At 37.6% G+C, this 19,726-nt stretch overlaps 1 protein-coding gene across 1 annotated transcript in view; it reads left to right on the top strand.

The window, feature by feature from the left end:
• Window positions 1–325: 325 nt before the first annotated feature.
• The window catches only part of SERPINB12 (serpin family B member 12), a 50,890-nt gene continuing 31,489 nt past the window's right edge, over window positions 326–19,726 (top strand). The window contains exon 1 of the mRNA XM_005586514.5: window positions 326–554. Within this exon, the coding sequence (XP_005586571.3) occupies window positions 552–554 (3 nt within the window). The 5' untranslated portion in view covers window positions 326–551. The remainder of the gene's footprint in view (window positions 555–19,726) is intronic.

The raw sequence follows: 19,726 nt of genomic DNA, 5'->3' as shown, positions 1-19,726 counted from the left end.
ATGCTCTCCAGAAAGGAGCTTTTCAGGTTTCCTTCATCTCCATTGGCCCCAGGCGAGGTGTTAGTTTTGCCAGGTGTGAGGTTGTTTCTGGTTGTTGTGTCGATCCTGACACCATAGTTTGCTTCTGTGTCTGGGTGAATGTCAGGGCTGAGAAAGAAAAAGCTCTGTCACTTGAGAACTGGCTTAACCTGTGGGGAAATCAGACTTAGACTCTATGTCTCCTCTGTAAAATATTAACTGTTAAGGTGCGTTCCAACTCAAACGCAATGTTATTATCAACCATTAAGAGAATTGGTCACTTCCTGTTCATTTTCTCTTCCACTAGGTGGCGCTGTCCGTCACATTATAACAGTGCTGCCCAGGGCCTGGAACTGTCAGTTGCTACAGCTTTTCTTTAAGATCTGTGAGCTCCCGCCCTGCCTTAGACCTCCTGCCCCCGGCCACTGTGGGGACGTTGTTGAAGAGCTTTCTTCTTCCTGCCGCCAAGACACTCTGCAACATTCCTTAACGTGTCATTCTAGGCTACCTCCCCGAGCTTAAAAAATTTGTTTATGGTAAGAATGCTTAATGTGAGGTGTAACTTCTTAATTTTCAATTATCATTATATCACATATATTTCAATATATCATTATCAGCTATAGGTACAGTGTTGTATAGCAGATCTCTAGAATCTATTCATCTTGCTTAATTGAAACTTTACTTTCAGTCTTTCTAGAACTCGTGTTGCACCCTGTGTGACTATGATTTACCACCCACAGTTCAGGGTGGGAACACTGAAATACATAGCTCATAGAGGCTGGTGGTACTGGGTCTGGATGAGTAGGAACAAACAAGGCACTGCCCAAGAGCGCTCCTACCTGCATGAGCATCCGTCCACAGGTGAGACCCGGGGACTCAGCCCCGACTTTGCTGACGTGGCTCTGTGAGCACCAGGTGTGTGGGGCTGGGAGACAGGGCCCATTCTAGTTTAGCTTCCTTAAAACCTTCAACAATGGCTCCGCAAGGTGCATATAAAAGGAAAAATCCGTGGAATGAATCCCAGGGCAGTTGAGATCTGTTGTGGATCTACTCTGTACCAGCCATGTGCTAGATGCTTGATATACACAACCACGTTTATGTGTAGCACAAAAACCCTGTAAGGTAGGGACTGGTACTTTGATCCTCACTTTGTTTCTTGAACGTTTGCTAATTGTTCTTTGCTTCTGCCTCAACTCCACCCCTTCTGTCCCTTTCAGTCTGACATACCAGTGGACTGCCCTCCTAGCTTGGTTTCCTAGATTCCAGTACCATTTGGTGCATTATTGCGATTAACTGATGAAAATCATGAGCCTCTTTCATGTTAGGGAACTAGGTCTTCTGGGTGGAATCCAGCCCGAAGGCTGGGAGTTGGTGACTTTGCTTTGTGTTTCTTCTTGTCACGAGATGCCTCATCCCTCATCGTAGGAGTCCTAAAAGTTTCATATGTCTCAGCATCTCCTGAGAATTTTGTTAAAATGCAGATTCCAAGGTCCCGTCTCCATAGGTTCTGACTTATTATCTAAGGTAGGCCTAAGAATGAATATTTTGAAATAAGCATCACGGTGATTCTGAGGCAGTTTCCAAGGATCCCGTGGTGGGAAACTCACCCCATGGGGCTGGCTTATTGTCATGGATGCCCTATCTCGGTGCCTGCTTCTTAGCTCCCTATCTCTACAACAGGTACCCCGTGTGAAACGTGCTCATCAGGGATCTGTCCCTTCGCCCCTGGGAACCTTCTGTAGTCCAAACCAATGCCTTCACCCTCAGCTCTGTTTTCAAGTGTGAGGCTCTTGCTCTTCCTCAGAGACAGGTTCCATGAGTAACCTTTTCCTTTTGGTGGGGCCTACTCCCTATAAGCAGGGCGCGGCCTCACACCCAGTGCAGGCTTGGAAATCCCTTAATTGTGGAGTACGCAGAGAACAAGCGTTACCGGGATAGGACAATGGTGGCAGGAGCCATGCTTCTGCCCAGCCTGTTGGGCAGGATGATGATGATTTCTCAGGCAGGATAAGGGTGGGGTGGAAGCTATTTCTAGAAAAAGAAAAGCAAGAACAGTGAAAGGGCCAGGTGTGTTTGGGAGCCTAGAAGAGGCTGTGTGACTGAAATGCATGTGTTTGGGAAAAGTGGAGAATGAGTCACAGATGCAGGGTGTGGAAAGGCTGGACATCCACCCTCAGGAGATTGTCCTTCATGCTGGCTAGGGAGTGAGCAGGTGTCCTTTTGCAAGGGGGAGACAGATTGAATGAAATAGGGGGACTCAGTGGGAGAAAGAAAAGTTGATCAGAGGCGGTTGACTCTGATACAGAATAAAAGTAATGAAGGCATAAACCAGGGCAGTGGTAGAAAAACCAGACCACAGAGGAGAAAATGTGGAGAAGTTTGATAGGTAGAAGCTAAGCACCTTGAAGCCCAATTGAGGGTAGGGGTGGGTAAAACAGGAGAAATCAACAACATTTTAAGCTGAAGTGAATAAACAGATGGTGAAGCCATTCTACAAGACAAATAGAAGGTGTCAAACTAAGTAACACACAGGGAAACTCTCTAAAAGAAAATGATATTTATTGGGAGTAGCATTGCAATGGGAATATGTGTATCATAGTAAACTAACTATTCAAAGAGGTAGAGGCAAGGAGAAATTTTTAAAGGTAAAATAAGGAGGATTACATAAGTTGTTTTGAATTAATTATCCTTGGCTGCAAGAATCAATAACAAGGGTGGCATCAGTCCAATGTTAAACAGGCAGTTGGTGGACAGATGTCCTTGTATAAGGAATTTTTTTGTGTGAGGTTGTGCTGCCCTTTGTGCAAAGTTATGACTTTTGCAGAGTCTTTTATGATAGTTCTGGTTATCGGGCACATGCATATGAAAAAAAATCCCATCTTGCCTTCTCTGGCTCCATTTTGTCAGGGCTTGACGTAAATGACTCCATTTGATTCTGACAATGTTCACATCTCCCCCTTTTGATCAAGATTTTTCTTTGAAAGCATCAGCGATCAGTCATCTTGATAAGGTTTGGTTATCCCTCAATATCGGTGTGGACGTGTCCCAGGTTGCTAATCTGATCCCCTGTTGGAGAGAAGTGACTGGTGACTAGGAGTCCGGGTCAAAATCCTTTTAGCAACATTTGAGCAACAAGGGAGGTTTGGAAGGAGTGGCTCTTGACTAAGTCTACCTGGAGTCCATTGTCAAGTTCAGTTTTTGTCTATTCTGTAGGTCTTGGCTATCATCTCAAAGCTAGAATTGTACTTACTATTATCTTGTCGAAGAAAAAGGTAGGCACAAGCAAGGGAAAATGAAGAGGGGCAAGAATCTCATTATGATGGGAGTTTTGTTCTGTCACTGTGAGAAAAGCTGTCCACAGCGGTCACCTACCTATCCCTCGTCCTAGTTTGGAGTCTGAACACCTCCAGTAATGGAATTAGGTGGTTTAGTGAACTTTTGGTGTGACCCATATATCAGGCATGAGACTTGTCCCTTAAAATTCATTTAGTTTCAGCTGTAGGGCTTCAGGAACAGAACAGTTATGTTCTTGGTTGGAGCATTGTAGTTAGATATTGGAGGAAAGTAAGGTAATTCAGAACCTAGTTCAGTCTACAGGTAGATAACCAGAACTCAAAAACAATGTATAGGGCTGTAATCTAATGAAAAGTGTATTATAGCTATAGAGAAACATAGTTTTTGTCTCTATAATAATCCTGATTTTTATCAGAGATATTCAAAGTAAGACTAATTTGTTTGTAAAATAATTTTTGTTTTCACCAAATTTTACCTGATCATTTACATAGTGTGACAAGAACAATGACTGACCATGTGGTAATTTTAGATTTAAAAACCTCTTGAGGCTAGAAAGCCAAACCAAGTCATACTTCAGACTTTGTCTGCAGGACATATAAACAACTTAGAACTAAAATCTAACTCAAAACCTTGGTAATATAACCAATACTTGCAATAGTATCCTGTTATAAAAAGAGCAGATTCTTATTGCTAGAAAAATAAGAATATTCACAAATAGTTTCCAAATTTTGGAGGGATCAATCAGCAAAAGAAAAGTAAATGTTTCTACTTTTGTTCACAAGAGTATATTTTACCAAATTGCAAGCTGTAGATAAAGAGAAAAATGATAAAGAGAAAATTTCTTTAAATCTGGGAAACAAAACGTTAAAGAACCAATAGTTTTCAAATAAAAGCCGTAAAACATAATCTTTATCAGTTATTCCATTTCTTGTAATTAATTTTTTGTTTTGCTCGATCTTGATTAGCAGTTTCACAGATTCAACAGTTTCTCCTTTAAAGTTAAGGAAACTTCTTATTTAGTCCATCATCTAAACATTATTAGAAATCTGCATTCAAGAGTACTGGTTAGAATCTTTGCCATGAATCTGATGGCAGCTGCCTTTAGAGAAGAATCAAAACAGTAACTGTGGATGACAAACTTAGAATAACCATGGTTAAAAATCTGGAAATTCATAAGAAAATTTGTTTTTTTTTTTTGGCGGCATACAACAAGATAGCCAGAATTATAACTGATGACATATTAGCTTTTAAGGAATTTTGTATCACTTTAGAACATTCATATCAATAACATAGTCATAAATGTAACTGAGATAAAAATCTAGCATCAGATATGATTTGATAATGTTTCTCATATAATTCAACATATTAATTAATCCTGATTTAGTTTAATATGTCATTTTCATAAAACTTTGAGATGTTCCAGGGTCCTCTGGAACACTTTATCAAAACACTTTATCAAAATGGGATAACATGTCACTGAGAAATAATAGTCATTCATTTAAACAAAGTGATATTCAAAAGACTTTAGAAGCAAATATAGACAGTCACATGGTTGTAAGAAGAAAAATCCTTAACCCTTTCAAAGTTCAGTTTTCCTAAGTATTTTTTACTAAACTAATGAAGACAACGTGAAGCACAAGAAATGACAAAATATTTGTTTCCTAGGCCAATTAGTAAAAGGTAAAGATAACCTCCTTTGGTGTGATTGCTTCTGCCTATGGGAAGCTTGTTTAGATAATCTGGAAGTCAAACCTGATGAAAATGTCCTTGAATTCAGTCAAGCACAGGATGAGCCTGTGCCCATGTTGTGAATGTACACCATATGACAGAAGAAATAAACCAGTAAAAAGCCAGTACCTTAAACAGGGGAATGTATGGCTTTTAGAAAAACTAAAGGCACCTGAAATTGCCTGGATGCAAGCACGATTTGGACAGATCAAGAAAAGCCAAGAGTACAGAATCAAGTTATACTGGAAGAAAATATTGCTTTTCTAAGCCTTCAGGACAAACATTTCAGCATCAGGTCACAACAGCAGATTAATAAATGGAAAACAATGTTATAGGAACTGATGAGAAGGTTGAAGGAGAGAATTACTGTCCCAGCCAAGCAAAAAGCTGTACTTTCTCAAGGACAGAAAGAGCAGGAGGCAGTGATGCATGACTTGCAAATCACAAGCTGTGGACACAGCAGAAGTCGAACTTCCGCGATATCGAATCTGAAAAGCTTCAAGAGGAAAATTCTACCTTGAGAAATAAAATTGCCATTCTAAGTGAAGAAGACAGCATTCTCAACTTTAAATGGGGAAATTACATGGATCTCAGGAAGAAATATGGCAGAAATAAAAACTGTAAAATAAGAAGTTGCAGTTCAGAAAATGGTTGAAAAAATTCAGAATTAAAAGAAAAACTCTTTTTTTGCTAGAAAAGATCAACACTTTAAGTAAATTTTGTTATTCCAACATAGGGGACCAAAATATTCTAGTTTTGTATTAGTATATTATTGCTCGATTTTTGGCAACACTTCTAAATAATTCCCTTTTAATTGTAGCCAAATTGATTATATACAAGTTTGTTTTCTTTTTCTTTCTTTCTTTCTCTTTCTTTCTTTCTTTCTTTCTTTCTTTCTTTCTTTCTTTCTTTCTTTCTGTCCTTCCTTCCTTCCTTCCTTCCTTCCTTCCTTCCTTCCTTCCTTCCTTCCTTCCTTCCTTCCTTCCTTCCTTCTTTCTTTCTTTCTTTCTTTCTTTTTCTTTCTTTCTTTCTTTCTTTTCCTTCCTTCCTTCCTTCCTTCCTTCCTTCCTTCCTTCCTTCCTTCCTTCCTTCCTTCCTTCCTTCCTTCCTTCCCTCCCTCCCTCCCTCCCTCCCTTCTCTTTCTTTCTTTCTTTCTTTCTTTCTTTCTTTCTTTCTTTCTTTCTTTCTTTCTTTCTTTCTTTCTTTCTTTCTTTCTTTCTTTCTTTCTTTCCTTCTCTCTCTCTCTCTCTCTCTTTCTCTCTCTCTTTCTTTCGTTCTTTCATTCTTTCATTCTGTCTGTCTTTTTTTGAGACAGTTTTGCTCTGTTGCCCAGGCTGGAGTGCAGTGGCATGATCTCGGTTCACTGCAACCTCTGCCTCCTGGATTCAAGTTTCTCCTGCCTCAGCCTCCTGAGTAGCTGGGATTACAGGTGCACACCACCATGCCTGGCTATTTTTGATTTTTCGTAGAGATGGGGTTTCACCACATTGGCCAGGCTGATCTTGAACTCCTGACCTCAAGTGATCTACCTGCTTTGGCCTCCTAAAATTGCTGGAATTACTGGCATGAGCCACTGTGCCTGGCCAAAATTTCTTTTATAAATTTATTATTTATAAAACGTTTACAACATGCTCAGAACTTCTACAACATGCTTGGACCTTTAGTTTTGTAGTTTTGTGCTATACTTCCTTTTACCAGTCATTTTATTTTAGGACTAAAAATTTACTTTCTTTTTTTCCCTTTCCATTTTTGTTTTTTGAGATGGAGTCTTGCTCTGTCACCCAGGCTGGAGTGCAGTGGCATGATCTTGGCTCACTGCACCCTCAGCCTTCTGGGTTCAAGTGATTCTCCTGTCTCAGCCACCCCAGTAGCTGGGACTATAGGCATGTGCCACCATGCCTAGCTGATTTTTGTATTTTTAGTAGAGACAGGGTTTTGCCATGTTGGCCAGGCTTGTCTTGAACTCCTCACCTCAGGTGATCCACCAGCCTTGGCCTCCCAAAGTGCTGGATTACAGGCATGAGCTACTGCGCCTGGCCCCCTTCCCATTTTGAAAAGTTCTTTGGTTTTTAACCTTCCTTACCAAAAATGTATTTTCATACCTATAATTCTTTTTAATTTCTCACATGCTTACTGGTTTCATTCTATGTTGTTTCTATTTCCTTTCTAAGTCTGTATTTTGAAACAACCATTAAATGACCTCCGACTTAGACAATAACTCATTTTCTATGCCTTTCTTATAATTTTTTCCATCAAAAATACATCTTAGTTTTCTGATATACTATGTGTACAGATTTATATACACTAATTAGGAATTTTACTTATAGTAATCTTAATTTCTAGTGAAACCTTAGAAGTGAGCAGTTTTGAACTCTTATTCTTATACCAACAGCTTATAAATACATATTTTATAATTTTTAGAAACATAGCTTCTCATAGAACAATTTTTAATAGTTAACAATTTTATTAATAGAGTCAAATATATTTAGTTATTCTATAAAATTTAAGAAGTCAAGAACAAACTTGTACTTGTGTTCAGCAATTTAGTTTTCATAGTGGAAATGACCCAGACACTTAACAAGTATTTATTACTTAATTCAGCATAATATTACTCTAACATTTCAAATTACATGAAAAGTTCATTTATAAATGTTTATCCAACTTATATTTACCAAATTTATTTATTTTTTAAACAATTATACCTAGATTACTTATGAAAACTGCAATATTCAACAGGTCTAGTCATTATTTCAAGTGATTTCTTTGTTAACTGCTTTTATAGCCTGTAAATATTACGCATTTATTGCCCAAGTAAGAACTTTAAAGTAAATATGTATTTTGCTAATAATTCAGAAGGTATAGCTATTTTCATTAAATTAACAATATTAAACTAGTCTTATTCATCAAAGACTTACACAAATCATTTTATTTTTAAGCTAGATTTATACTTTCATGACTTTAAAACATCCAGGTAAGACAAATATAATCCTGTCTGACCAATAAACCCAGGCAAAATGTATGCTGATAATTCTGAAGACATTTCTATTTTTATATTATCAATAATTTAAAAATCATGGGAACTTAAAAACATTTGAGTTAGTTGCTATATTTTTGATAATGTATTTGATTTAAACACTTATTTTTTTCCTTTAAATTAGTTAATTAACTAGAGCTCTTTCATGAATTTTGGTTGAAAGGTATTACATACACACAACATGAAAACATACAAACAACATAAATACAGAAGCAGATTCCCTAGCTTCAATTTTATTTATTTATTTACTAATACTTATTTACTTATTTTTAGAGATGGGGTCTTGCTCTGTTGCCCAGGCTGGAGTGCAGTGGTGTGATCACAGTTCACTGCAGCCTTGAATTACTGGACTCTACTGATCCTCCCACCTCAGCATCCTGAGCAGTTGGGATTACAGATGTGAGTCATGGTGCCCACCTTCCCTAGCTTTCATTTTAGAATTTTAGTCGTGAAACAGTAAAATATAGTAAAATAAACTCATGACATTAACTGTTTTATATTTTTATCCAAATTGTGTTTCTGACAAAATGGGACAAATCTATCCTGTTTGGTAGCTTAGCTTTATGATTTTTATTTGCCTGATAATCTTATGAAGACTATGGAATACATTTGGGATAAAACAGTTTGGTGTAAAAAAGTATTTTACCATGTTTTCCCCTCTCTTTTCAATTTTAAGTGAGTTGAGGGATTGTTTCAGTGTTTACATTTTACAGTCATGTGTTATTTAATGATGAGGATACATTCTGACAAATATGTCATTAGATGACTTCCTCATTGTAGGAACATCACAGAGTGTACTTACACGAACCTAGATGGCATAGCCTACTACACACCTAAGCCATATCATATTGCCTCTTGCTACAAACCTGTGCCGCATGTAACTGTACTGAACATTGTAGGCAACTGTAACACAATGGCATATTTTTGTGTATCTAACATATCTAAGCATAGAAAAGGTACAGTAAAAATACAGTATTACAATCATATGAGACCTCAGTCCTGTATGTGGTCAGTTGTTGACTGAAATGTTGTTACGGAGTATATGAATATAGTTAGAATTGGCTGAATTGTGCAAGACCATCTCCAAGTGGTCTTACATTTTAGTAACGAATTTTCCTTTGTTTGCTGGTCTGGTTTGCTTGACTAGTCAATGCAGGCAGGGAAGCATTTTAGAAAAGTTTATTCACAGTTTTTTCTTTTTTTATGGCAGACCAAGTAAGTTTTATGCTGGACAGAGATATATTATAGCTCTGAGCTCAAGATATTGACCTGTTTGACCTGGAAGCCTTTTATAAGAACATTTATCTAGTTCTTTCCTTTCAGACTATCAATCCTTCAAGTAACAGTTCCATTACTCTAAGTGATTATTAGACAGTCAAATCCAAATTTACATTAAAAGGGATGACTCCTTAAGAGGCTGTCATTGAGAATGGTCTTCTGGTGGGGGAAGTGGAAGTTGAGAGAAAGATTGCATGGACCTTTTTCTTTTGTGGCAATATTTTTTTTCCAGTCAGCTGCTTTTTTATACTCGTTTTTATACAGGGAGCTTCTATCTGTCATAATTGAAGTTTAAGGGTTTTAGTGGTTTTCTTTGTAGTAGCATCCTCAAGAATGCAGGCAAGTTGGTTTGCTAAATTAATTATAGGGAGTGGGCATAGTTTCCCATTCTGTGTGAACTCCTTTAACAAACTGGGAAAGTTTTTAAGAAAAGCAATTCACAAACGTAGAATTAAAATTACTCAAATAGAATCAACATCAATAGGTAATTGATATGGTTTGGCTGTGTCTCCACTCGAATCTCATCTTGAATTCCCATGTGTTGTGGGAGGGATCTGGTGAGAGATAATTGAATCATGGGGGCAGGTCTTTCCCATGCTGTTCTCATGATAGTGAATAAGGCTCACAAGATCTGATGGTTTTATAAGGGGGAGTTTCCCTGCACAAGCTCTCTCTTTGCCTGTTGCCATGTGAGAAGTGACTTGCTCCTTCTTGCCTTCCACCATGATTGTGAGGCCTCCCCAGCCACCTGGAACTTTAAGTTTATTAAACCTCTTTTTCTTTATAAATTACCCAGTCTTGGATATATCTTTATTAGCACCATGAAAATGTACTAATACAGTAATCAAGAATTAGCTAGGAAACTTCTAAGAAAAATAAGTTTAGGGAGTTTGCAAGATCTGTTTAATAGCCACAAATTATCCTTGGTGTAATTTTTCCATTGATTAAAAATGTATACAAGAATGGACCATAAATTTTGAATAGATAGCTGGCTGGAGTCACAGAAAATTTGACATGCCTCAAGATTTGAGAATCCCATTTCATTTCTTAGTCTTTGAGAGCAAAAAAAAAATAAATAAATAAATACAGTCTATAAATCCTATCAGGCCATGTCAGGGGTTTGGACTAATGTTTTAGATGGTGGATACTGCCCTAGGTCTTTTGATTTTGGCCATCTTGTGCCTACCATATGGGATGTTCATTTTTAGTCTTGGGAGATGTTCAGAAATGAGGTAAGGGGAAAAAAGTAAAATAGCCAGATAATTTACAGAAATGTGTAGCCAAACCAAGATGAAATTAAAGAGTGCTCACAAAAATTTTAGACCAGGCAAGCAGACCAAACAAAAAAAACTTAAATTAGGCATGTAAAAAGATCCCAAACTGAATTCACCAGAAAAAAATGAGGTCCTTACAAACAATGTAAATTTGGTAGAAGCTAGAGTACTCTCCAAAAGGACACTCGTCTATATCAGAAAGGGCTTGCCAAAAAACACTTTATAGTCTCAAGAGGGATGCAGGATCCTTCATTTAAGGCAGTCTTATACCAAAAGAGAAGATCCCAAATAAAGTCAAAAGAACTCATCAAAAGGAGGGAGTACAAGAATCAGAGAGGAGATTCACCAGAGTAGAAAAGGCGACTACTGGAAGTAGATAGTGCAAAGAGCTCTGCTGGGACCACTCTCAGTTCCAGGGACTATTGATCCATCTGAGGTGAGCTCACTCTATCCTGCTTCTGGACACTATTGTGTCAAACTAAATAACAAGCAGAGAGGAAAATTCTCTAAATAAAAAGTATTTATTCAGGAGTAGCATTGCAGTGGGAATACATATGCCTTACTAAATCGTATGTGTATTCAAAGAGGTTCAGGCAAGGGGAAGTTTTTGAAGGCAAAACAAGGAGGATTATGTAAGTTGCTTTGAATTCATTATCTTTGGCTCCAAGAATCAATAGCAAGGATGGCATCAGTCTAAGGTTGGTCAGGAGGTTGCTGGACAGATGCCCTCAATGAAGTATTTCCTAAGGTTTTGATGGCCTGTATGCACAGTTGCAGTTTTGCAGAGTCTTTGGTGATAGTTCTTGTTATCAGGCATATGTGTGTGAGAACCTCCCTTCATGACTTTCCCAGGCTACGTTTTGTCAGGGATTGGTACAGGTGACTCGATTTTGATTCGACAGCTTTCACAGATGACAAGCAGTTTGGAGGAAATAGATTGAATTCAGTTTGGATTTGCTAGGTTTGATGTGTTGACAGTTTTCTACTGGCCCAGATGTCAGCACTTCATTTAAAATTATGTATCGGAATATTATTTCATAACTTTACTGCATAAACTGGTGGAATGCTCTGTGTGTGTGTGTGTGTGTGTGTACCTGTGTGTGTAGTTTGGGTGGGAAGAGGTGTTTAAACCAGTGAAACATAATTATGCCAATTAAAAAATAAAATAAAATAATGTTTTGTTTATTGATTGGGGCACAAGATTAGGTTCCTTTTTTCCCCTCTGTTCATATTAAAGAACTGTTATTAGTCATCTCACTTGTGATGTAACGTTTTTCTTCCCTTTTTCAGGAACTCCTTCCCATGACAATTAAAAAACCTACAGGATGCACACTTGCTCCCAGGAATCATTGCAATTGCTAGAATACTATAATATTGAGGAAAAAAAGTTATCTAAGTCTGTGAAGGGGTCTCATTCTATTGCCGTGGTCACTGTCCCTGTTCAAACACAGGCACAAGGTACATGACTTCATTCGCTGCTAAATGATCTGGGTGACCTGGGTATGTAATGTCCCAGCCAGGTTGCTTTTCAGTGGTAGGGCATCCCTGTCCAACGAAGCAAAGCTCTTTGGTGACCTAAGGCTGAAGCCAGTATTACTGGCACAAGGATGGTATTTGCCTTGATTAGTATTCTCAGTTACAAAAAGACCACACCACCACAGGCCTGGACTCTCTACAGTTACACTGCCATTTTGGTGCTGATGTTTGTTTATTAATGTATACACACTTGCAGCCATTTTTCTAAGGAATGCCACAGGATGCCCAGGTCTAGACCCACCTTCCCCCTAAACTTCCATATCTCAGCTTTTGAAGCAGAGGAAGAACTTCCTTCCGTTGGATTCAGGGCTTGCTTCTACTTCTTGTCCTAGAATGACACTTCTTTCAACAGCTTGTTAGAATCAACCAAACAATAGATGAAAGTCAGGCGGCCGTCCCACTGCTGCCTTCGAGAGATGTTTTACTTTCAGAGTTGCCTCAATGCCCGGTGTCAAGTTGTACTAGACAACATAATCAGGTCGTGAGTACTTATCAGATGCCCACAGGGGGTGTAATACATGGTGCTCACACGCTCAGGCCCTCCTTCAAGGATTTATAGGTGATAAGTTCATAATTAAGCGAAGTATGTCACAGAAAGGCAGTAATTACAACTGTATCCTTAAATGGGAGGGGAAGGTTAGAGAGGGGGAGAACGAATTGGGAAAACCTAACCAAGGTGACCGACTTTGAACCATTCAGAAACTCAGTTTCATATTTAATAAACACTTACTGATCAGCTACTAAGTGCCAGGCACTTCCACATAATTATTTTTGCTCTAAGAAATAGAATTCATTCTCAAGTGTATGCTGCATGGCTCGAAAAAAACAACAGTTCTTTAAAATCATAGAGTTCTGCAAGACCGAATAGACCTACATCTTTCATTACAACATTGTAGCCTAAAGAGTGTAGCCTGCTTGCTCAAATGTGCAGGAGTTTGCCAAACCCCAGATGCTCAAGAGAGTTCAATGAGCAATTGTCGATAATTATGAATCCATGCACAAAAATGGATGAAGAGTTTCCTTGGGTCATTAATTTTCTCTTTCTTTATAGATCCTGAGACTATTAAGCTTGAGTTGCTGTGGCCTTTCTCAAATGGTAGTCAACATTTGGATTACTAATTTGTTCCAACTTCACAGGGAGGGACAAGAAATGTCAAAGACCTGGACCACGTCTGTGTTTCTCAAACATTCAGGGATGGACCGCCGAGCAATTTTTACTATCAAACTCAAATAGCATTGTTCTTTGGATGTAAATACAGGCAAATAGTTTTTGAGGCAGTAAAGATTTAAGAGTAGGAAAGATACGGGTTTGAGTTACCCTATTTAGAGTTCAGAGACCTCAGCAAGTCACTTCATCTCTCTGAGCTTCCATTTCCTAATCTGTAAAACTGAGATAATATTCCCTGTCTCCTACTGAGGGTTAAGTGACATGAACTAATAAAATACTCAGTTTAGTGCCTGGCAATAGTCAATATTCAACAAATATTTGTTACTTCTTTTTCCGTTCTCCTAAATTAAATATCATCTTACACCTAGTCCTAATATAGATAACTTGCAACAAATGCCAAAGGTTTAAGACATTCTTTCAATGAAATAATTGTATTTATTAACATTTCATTTCTGTGATTCGGGGAAATGCTGTTATTTAAATATGGTCGAGGAAAATTTTAATACAAACTGTGGTACCCAGGGCATTGTGAGATCACAGCTTGAGACATTCCAGCCATTGTGGTTTAGGGATGACTGTTGCTTCCCATAATAAGGTAACCGAGTAATCACATAATTCCCACTGATTTAAATAGTTATTTCTAAGATCTTGGGAAACAGAATCATTGTGAATTTCCAAGATCTTAGGAATAGTGTCTTTGTATTAATACAAACCCATCAGATGGATTTCAAGGCCACTTGGACTCTAGCTCACACTTTTGCCTCCTTGTACCTTATATTCTACTGGGAAAGACAGAAGACATCCTTTCAGTGGTAGACACCCTGCACAGATATAGGACACAGTCATACATCTTCGTTCAAGAGACTCAGGGGTTGCTTATCTCCAGCCTTCTGCTTACAGTTGCTAAGACCCTGACGTCCTCTTTCACATGGTTGAAAATACTCCCCATCGATATTTTAATGGTTGTCCATCAAAACCAGGGACATATAGAGAAGGCCACATAGGTTATAGTAAGTTTTCACTTAGCACTAGTTTGTCACACCAGCTAGTTGACATCTTCCACTTCCATGGGAGTGATGCAGATGTCAGTTTCTGGCTTGGGGCCTGAATATTGGGGGTTTGGGGTACAGCGAGAGAATGCTGATTAAGGAAGTGGGTACTTTGTGGTGTAGCCCTGGGCTGTATGTCTATAGGAGCGGTGGGGATTTAGGAGGAGGAGATGAAAGTTTTGGACAGATTTTACCTACTCTACGGTTTTGTCTTTTACTTGCTCTGGCTCATCTTCAAGAGCAGGTTGTTTGAGATTAAAGAGATTGTCTCTATGGTAGATGCAAATGATTCTTGAAGTTCAGTAGGAGCTTGCTGAAGGGTTGCTAACCTCTCAGGGTGTGTCCACAAATCAGGTGGTACTAATTCTGGCTTCTGAGTGATGTTTAATGAATATAATTGAAAAGTAAGGAAAACAACAACAGTAGCAGAAGCAAACCCCATCCCCATTCTTATTTTTAGAACAGAATATGTTTGTAGTGTGTCCCTGTGCCTTTCTGGGCCTGAAAAAGTTGACTTAGCAGGTAATAGAAGCTTTTTATTATGTAAACCTTTGGTACCTAGTAACTACTCAGTTCATGCTTGTTTTTTTTTTTTTTTTTTGAGACAGAGTCTCGCTCTGTTGCCCAGGCTGGAGTGCAGCGGTGCGATCTCAGCTCACAGCAACTCTGCCTCCTGGATTCAAGCGATTCTCCTGCCTCATCCTCCTGAATAGCTGGGATTACAGGCGCCCACCACCACGCCTGGCTAATTCTTGTATTTTTAGTAGAGACGGGGTTTCGCCATGTTGACCAGGCTGGTCTGGAACCCCTGACCTCCTGATCTGCCGACCTCGGCCTCCCAAAATGCTGGGATTACAGGCATGAGCCACCGTGCCTGGCCTCATGTTTCTTAATGAATGAATCAAACTTAAGTTCTGGTGGTAGGGAATGTGTAAGAAGGTTGAATCCTGAGTATGATATTTAATCAGATATTTCAGCCTTGACAACTTGATAAGATTACCAGTTAGTCCACTGTCCTCCCATACAATTCTCTTGTAAACAAATATGGCACCCAATTACACCTAATGCCGAGTCTGAAAATTATAGAACAGCAGAGCTGAGAGCAGTCTTAGAGTTTCATTTATCCAACCCCTTAATTTTGCAGATAATGAAACAGAGGCATAGTTTTAATCCTTTTGAAAACACGTTAATCCAGATTCCCTCCTGGCTGTAACGAGTAGGTGCTGATCTCTTTCATTGTTGACCCAGAGCTGGGATTTTAGAGATTAGTTTGCCCAACACTATCTATAATAGAATATTTGTAACTCTGGCATTTTCCCACCTCCCTTTACGTGTACCCTCCCACCTCTTGAACTTTCATTGCCAAAGGAATACATCTACAAGCTTAGAATTACAGAAGTCCACATGTGCATGTGGGAAATAAACATATTTGGAGAAGGGGAGTTTTTTTCCCTCCCTCACATTTTCCTAGATGTAAACTTTTAGGGCCTTTTGAAATTTTGGGGCAGGGATATAGGCATAGATAAAGAGAATAACTTACTAAATGGGAATAGGTTGAATTCTTCAAGAATGTATATCATCTCCAGAGAACAAATCTGTTCTGTGAGGTAGTTTTGGGATGCACAGACACTGCTCTGGGCAGAGTTTGAAATCACAATGACACATCCTACTGCTTCCAGTCTTACTTGTCCTAGACTTGATTCTGGCTTTGCTTTATGGCGTAATTTAAAAAATTGATCCCTGTCACTCAACTCACAGGCCTTGTTGGAAAATTCCTCACCAATATTTTTAAATTAATGTGGCTTCACTGAAAGTCTTAGAATCTAAAAATAAAGAACACACTCATCAAAAGCAATTGTAAGACTAGTAGCAATTGATACTCTGTTTTTTAAGGAGACAACTCATTGAAAACAAAAACAAAAACAAAACAAAACAATAAAACCACCTAACAATTATCTGTGGATACCTGTGGGAAGCTACCAAAGTTAGAGGGCCCTGAATTTGTCAACTATGTCCTTGCTGCCTTATTGTATTATTTATCACACAAAAGGACCAGATTTTCTAAATCTGAATTACTCAGTACTCATGAAATTGTTTTATGAACTTTTCATGAATAGGTATTATATTGGCCAGCACAGAAAAGCTAGACTCTGCTGATACAGATAGTAGACTTGATTTCTGAGATTTTAATCTAGTGGAACGTGGAAATAACCTGAAATTCACAAACTTTTGTTTTCTTTTTTCCTGGTAGAAAGAATAGATGTTTAGGAGAAACCGGATCAAGCAGAATCCCTGGTAATTTGTACTCATTTCCATTCTAATATGGTTTCTCTGTAGTCGTCAGTACTTGTCTTATGAGTTGCTTTTCCAGAAGTGTTGACACTTTGCAATAACACTTTTGTCTTTGTGGCTTCTGGTATAATGATTGGGTGGCGGAGGAAGCTGTTTGCTTGTGATCGAACCTCTTTGGAAATTGAAACTGCAGAACATGGTCGCATTCACAACACATTATGATCAACAAACGAGTGCAGAGCACAGTCACATATGCATGTGAAACACCCTTAGATTTATCATGAGCAGAGTAAATGTCGCAAATAAAGAATATTTTTCTTGAAACATTTTAGATGAGAGATGGAAAGCAAAATATAGACAAACTATGCTTAGTCAGAATGTTGCTAATGGTTTATGGATTTTTCAAAACAGTTTTCCAGGTTGCCAACTAATAAATATAGAGAGAATACTGGTTAGAAAATAACTTTTAAAACATTATAGTAGTCATTGATTCAAGCAAAAATCATTAGTGGATGCTAAAATTTGAAAATGTTTGATGAGGGCAAGCATACTTACAGTCTCAAAATAGCTCCCTCCTTTATATTTATCCAATGAAAGGGGCAGTAATAACTTTACAATGGAGAAATCTACAGGACATCACCCAACCAAATGATCAAAAGTAGAGTGCTCAAAGGTAGAATGGGAAAAAGGAACATGATGCGCCTCCTGAGATGATGCCCCGAGATAGCTTAGGCATTGTGCTTGCCAAAAATGCGTAAGTCGAATCTAATCATGAAGAAACTTAAAAATAATACCCCAAACTGAGGGAAATTTTATAAAATAACTGGCCCTTACCCATCAAAATGTTAATTCCATGAAAGTCAAAGAAAGGCAGAGAAACTTTCCTACATTAGAAGACAAAAAAGAGATGACAACTAAATGCAATGTGCAGTCCTGGGTTGGATCCTGGACTGAGAAATCTGGACATAAAAGACATTTTTGGGATAACTGGTGACATTGGAATATGAACTATGGACTGTGGATTATGTTACATTTCCAGATTTCAGTACTTGTGCTATGGTTAGGTAAGAGCATTCCATTTTCCTTAGGAAATGCATGACAAAATATTTAGAGCTAATAGGACATGATGTATGCAACTTATTCATATGTAAATATACACACACACATATATACACACATACACACGTGTGTATATATATATTCAGAACTATTAATAAGTTACATAGATGTGTGTGTATATATATGTATTCAGAACTATTGATGAATAAGTTGCTATACATGTGTGTATATATATGTATTCAGAACTATTTTCTATGTATAATATTTATATGTATTCAGAACATGTAAATATCATATATGTAGAGAGAATTGTAAAACAAATGAGACAAAGTGTTAATAATTGGTAAATCTGGATAAATGATATATATAGTTCTTTTAAGTATTCCCACAACATTCTATACATTTGAAATTAATTACAAACAAAATAGAAAAAGACTTGATTTAATGAAAATTAAAACCGTACGTTTTGAAAGAAATAACCATATTTAAATGTCAAATGACAAAAGTGGAAGAACATTCACAGTAGGTACAGTTAATATTTATAACAACAAAAAAGGAAGTATGAATCAATGAGAAAATATAAATTACTCAACTTTAAAAATTATTAATGGATACAAAGACACAGAAAAAGAAATAACCTACAAATGCCAATTAACATGATTAGATACTTAACTTATAACTAATAAAAAAATGCAAAATAAAGCAAGGTGATTCCACTTTTTGCCATTTTTGGAAAGTTATAGGAATTAATGTTAGAAGAAATTGTCTTTCTTATAGAGAGAAGAGGACTTCCTTTTTTTCTATTCTTGTGAAAGAAGCACATATTGACTTATAATTCCTCTCTTTCCACTCCCCATCCATTTCACCCAATGAGGATTGGTTAGATTGGACAGAACCTGATCTCTATTGGTCTAAAACAACTAATCTCTTTTGTTGAGAACATTTGTATGCTAGGTACTACATGGTGTATTTTATATACATAAATTATTTCATTCACCTATCACAATAATTTGTTTTACAAATAATAATAGTCTTATTTTACAAATGTTTTAACTTTATTATATATATAAACTAACTAGATGGTAAGAGAAGCAATGCCAATCAAAGGAGGAGTTGGTAATTCATATAGTGCTGGGAACATTGGCTGAGTATTTAGGGGAAACAATTTATTTAAATCCCTACCTCACATCATAGAACAAAATAAATTTTTGGTATACTAAAAATAAAAAGTTAAAAATAAAACCTAGAAGAAACTGAAGATGAATAACTATCTGCTCTCTGGAAGTGGAACAACTTTGTAAATATCAAATAATTAAATAAGTTATCAAGAAAAGATTAAATTTATCACATGAAAACCTATGTTGATCAGAATCAACTAATACATCATGGACTACATGTCCAACATATCTACATCATGGACTGATTGCCAGCAATGGTTTGTTTGGAGACAGCTAGGGCCCTGTGAAAGAAGTGGCCTGCAGAGATTGCAGGTTGGCACCAGGTGCACTCTGTGTCTCTCCTAATAAGCTACATGTTCCTCCAGGGAAGCTACTGTGTTCTTCTGACCTGTGTGTTCCTATTTTCTTGCACTGCACCTAGTACACCTTGTGCATTGTGTTTTCTGTTTTGGTAAATCGAGTAAATGAAAGAATGTATTCAGGTGTGGCCAAAGGAGAATGATAGATAAGCACAAAGCCGTGTTCCTAGATTGATGGCATACCAGGGGTAATTAATGATAGAGTTGGAACAGTTTTATGCTTGAAAGATATTTGATTTAATTCTACACCCATATTTCTAAATTTGTTAGGAGTGTGGATAAATTATATGAATATTCTTTCGTGCCCAATAAATTGTTATTGGAAGCTTGGGAGATGAAAACAATTCAGCAGAACTCTGACTTTCTAGGGAGGCAACTACAAACAATCAAGCCCAAGTTTTAACACTATCTGAATGAAATCTTACCATATGGAACCCTTCTTGTGCATGGTTTGAAAAA

The sequence above is a fragment of the Macaca fascicularis genome, chromosome 18 (genome assembly GCF_037993035.2).
Source record: "Macaca fascicularis isolate 582-1 chromosome 18, T2T-MFA8v1.1".
NCBI classification, from domain to species: Eukaryota; Metazoa; Chordata; class Mammalia; order Primates; family Cercopithecidae; genus Macaca; species Macaca fascicularis.
This window is presented reverse-complemented; position numbering and strand designations above follow the sequence as displayed.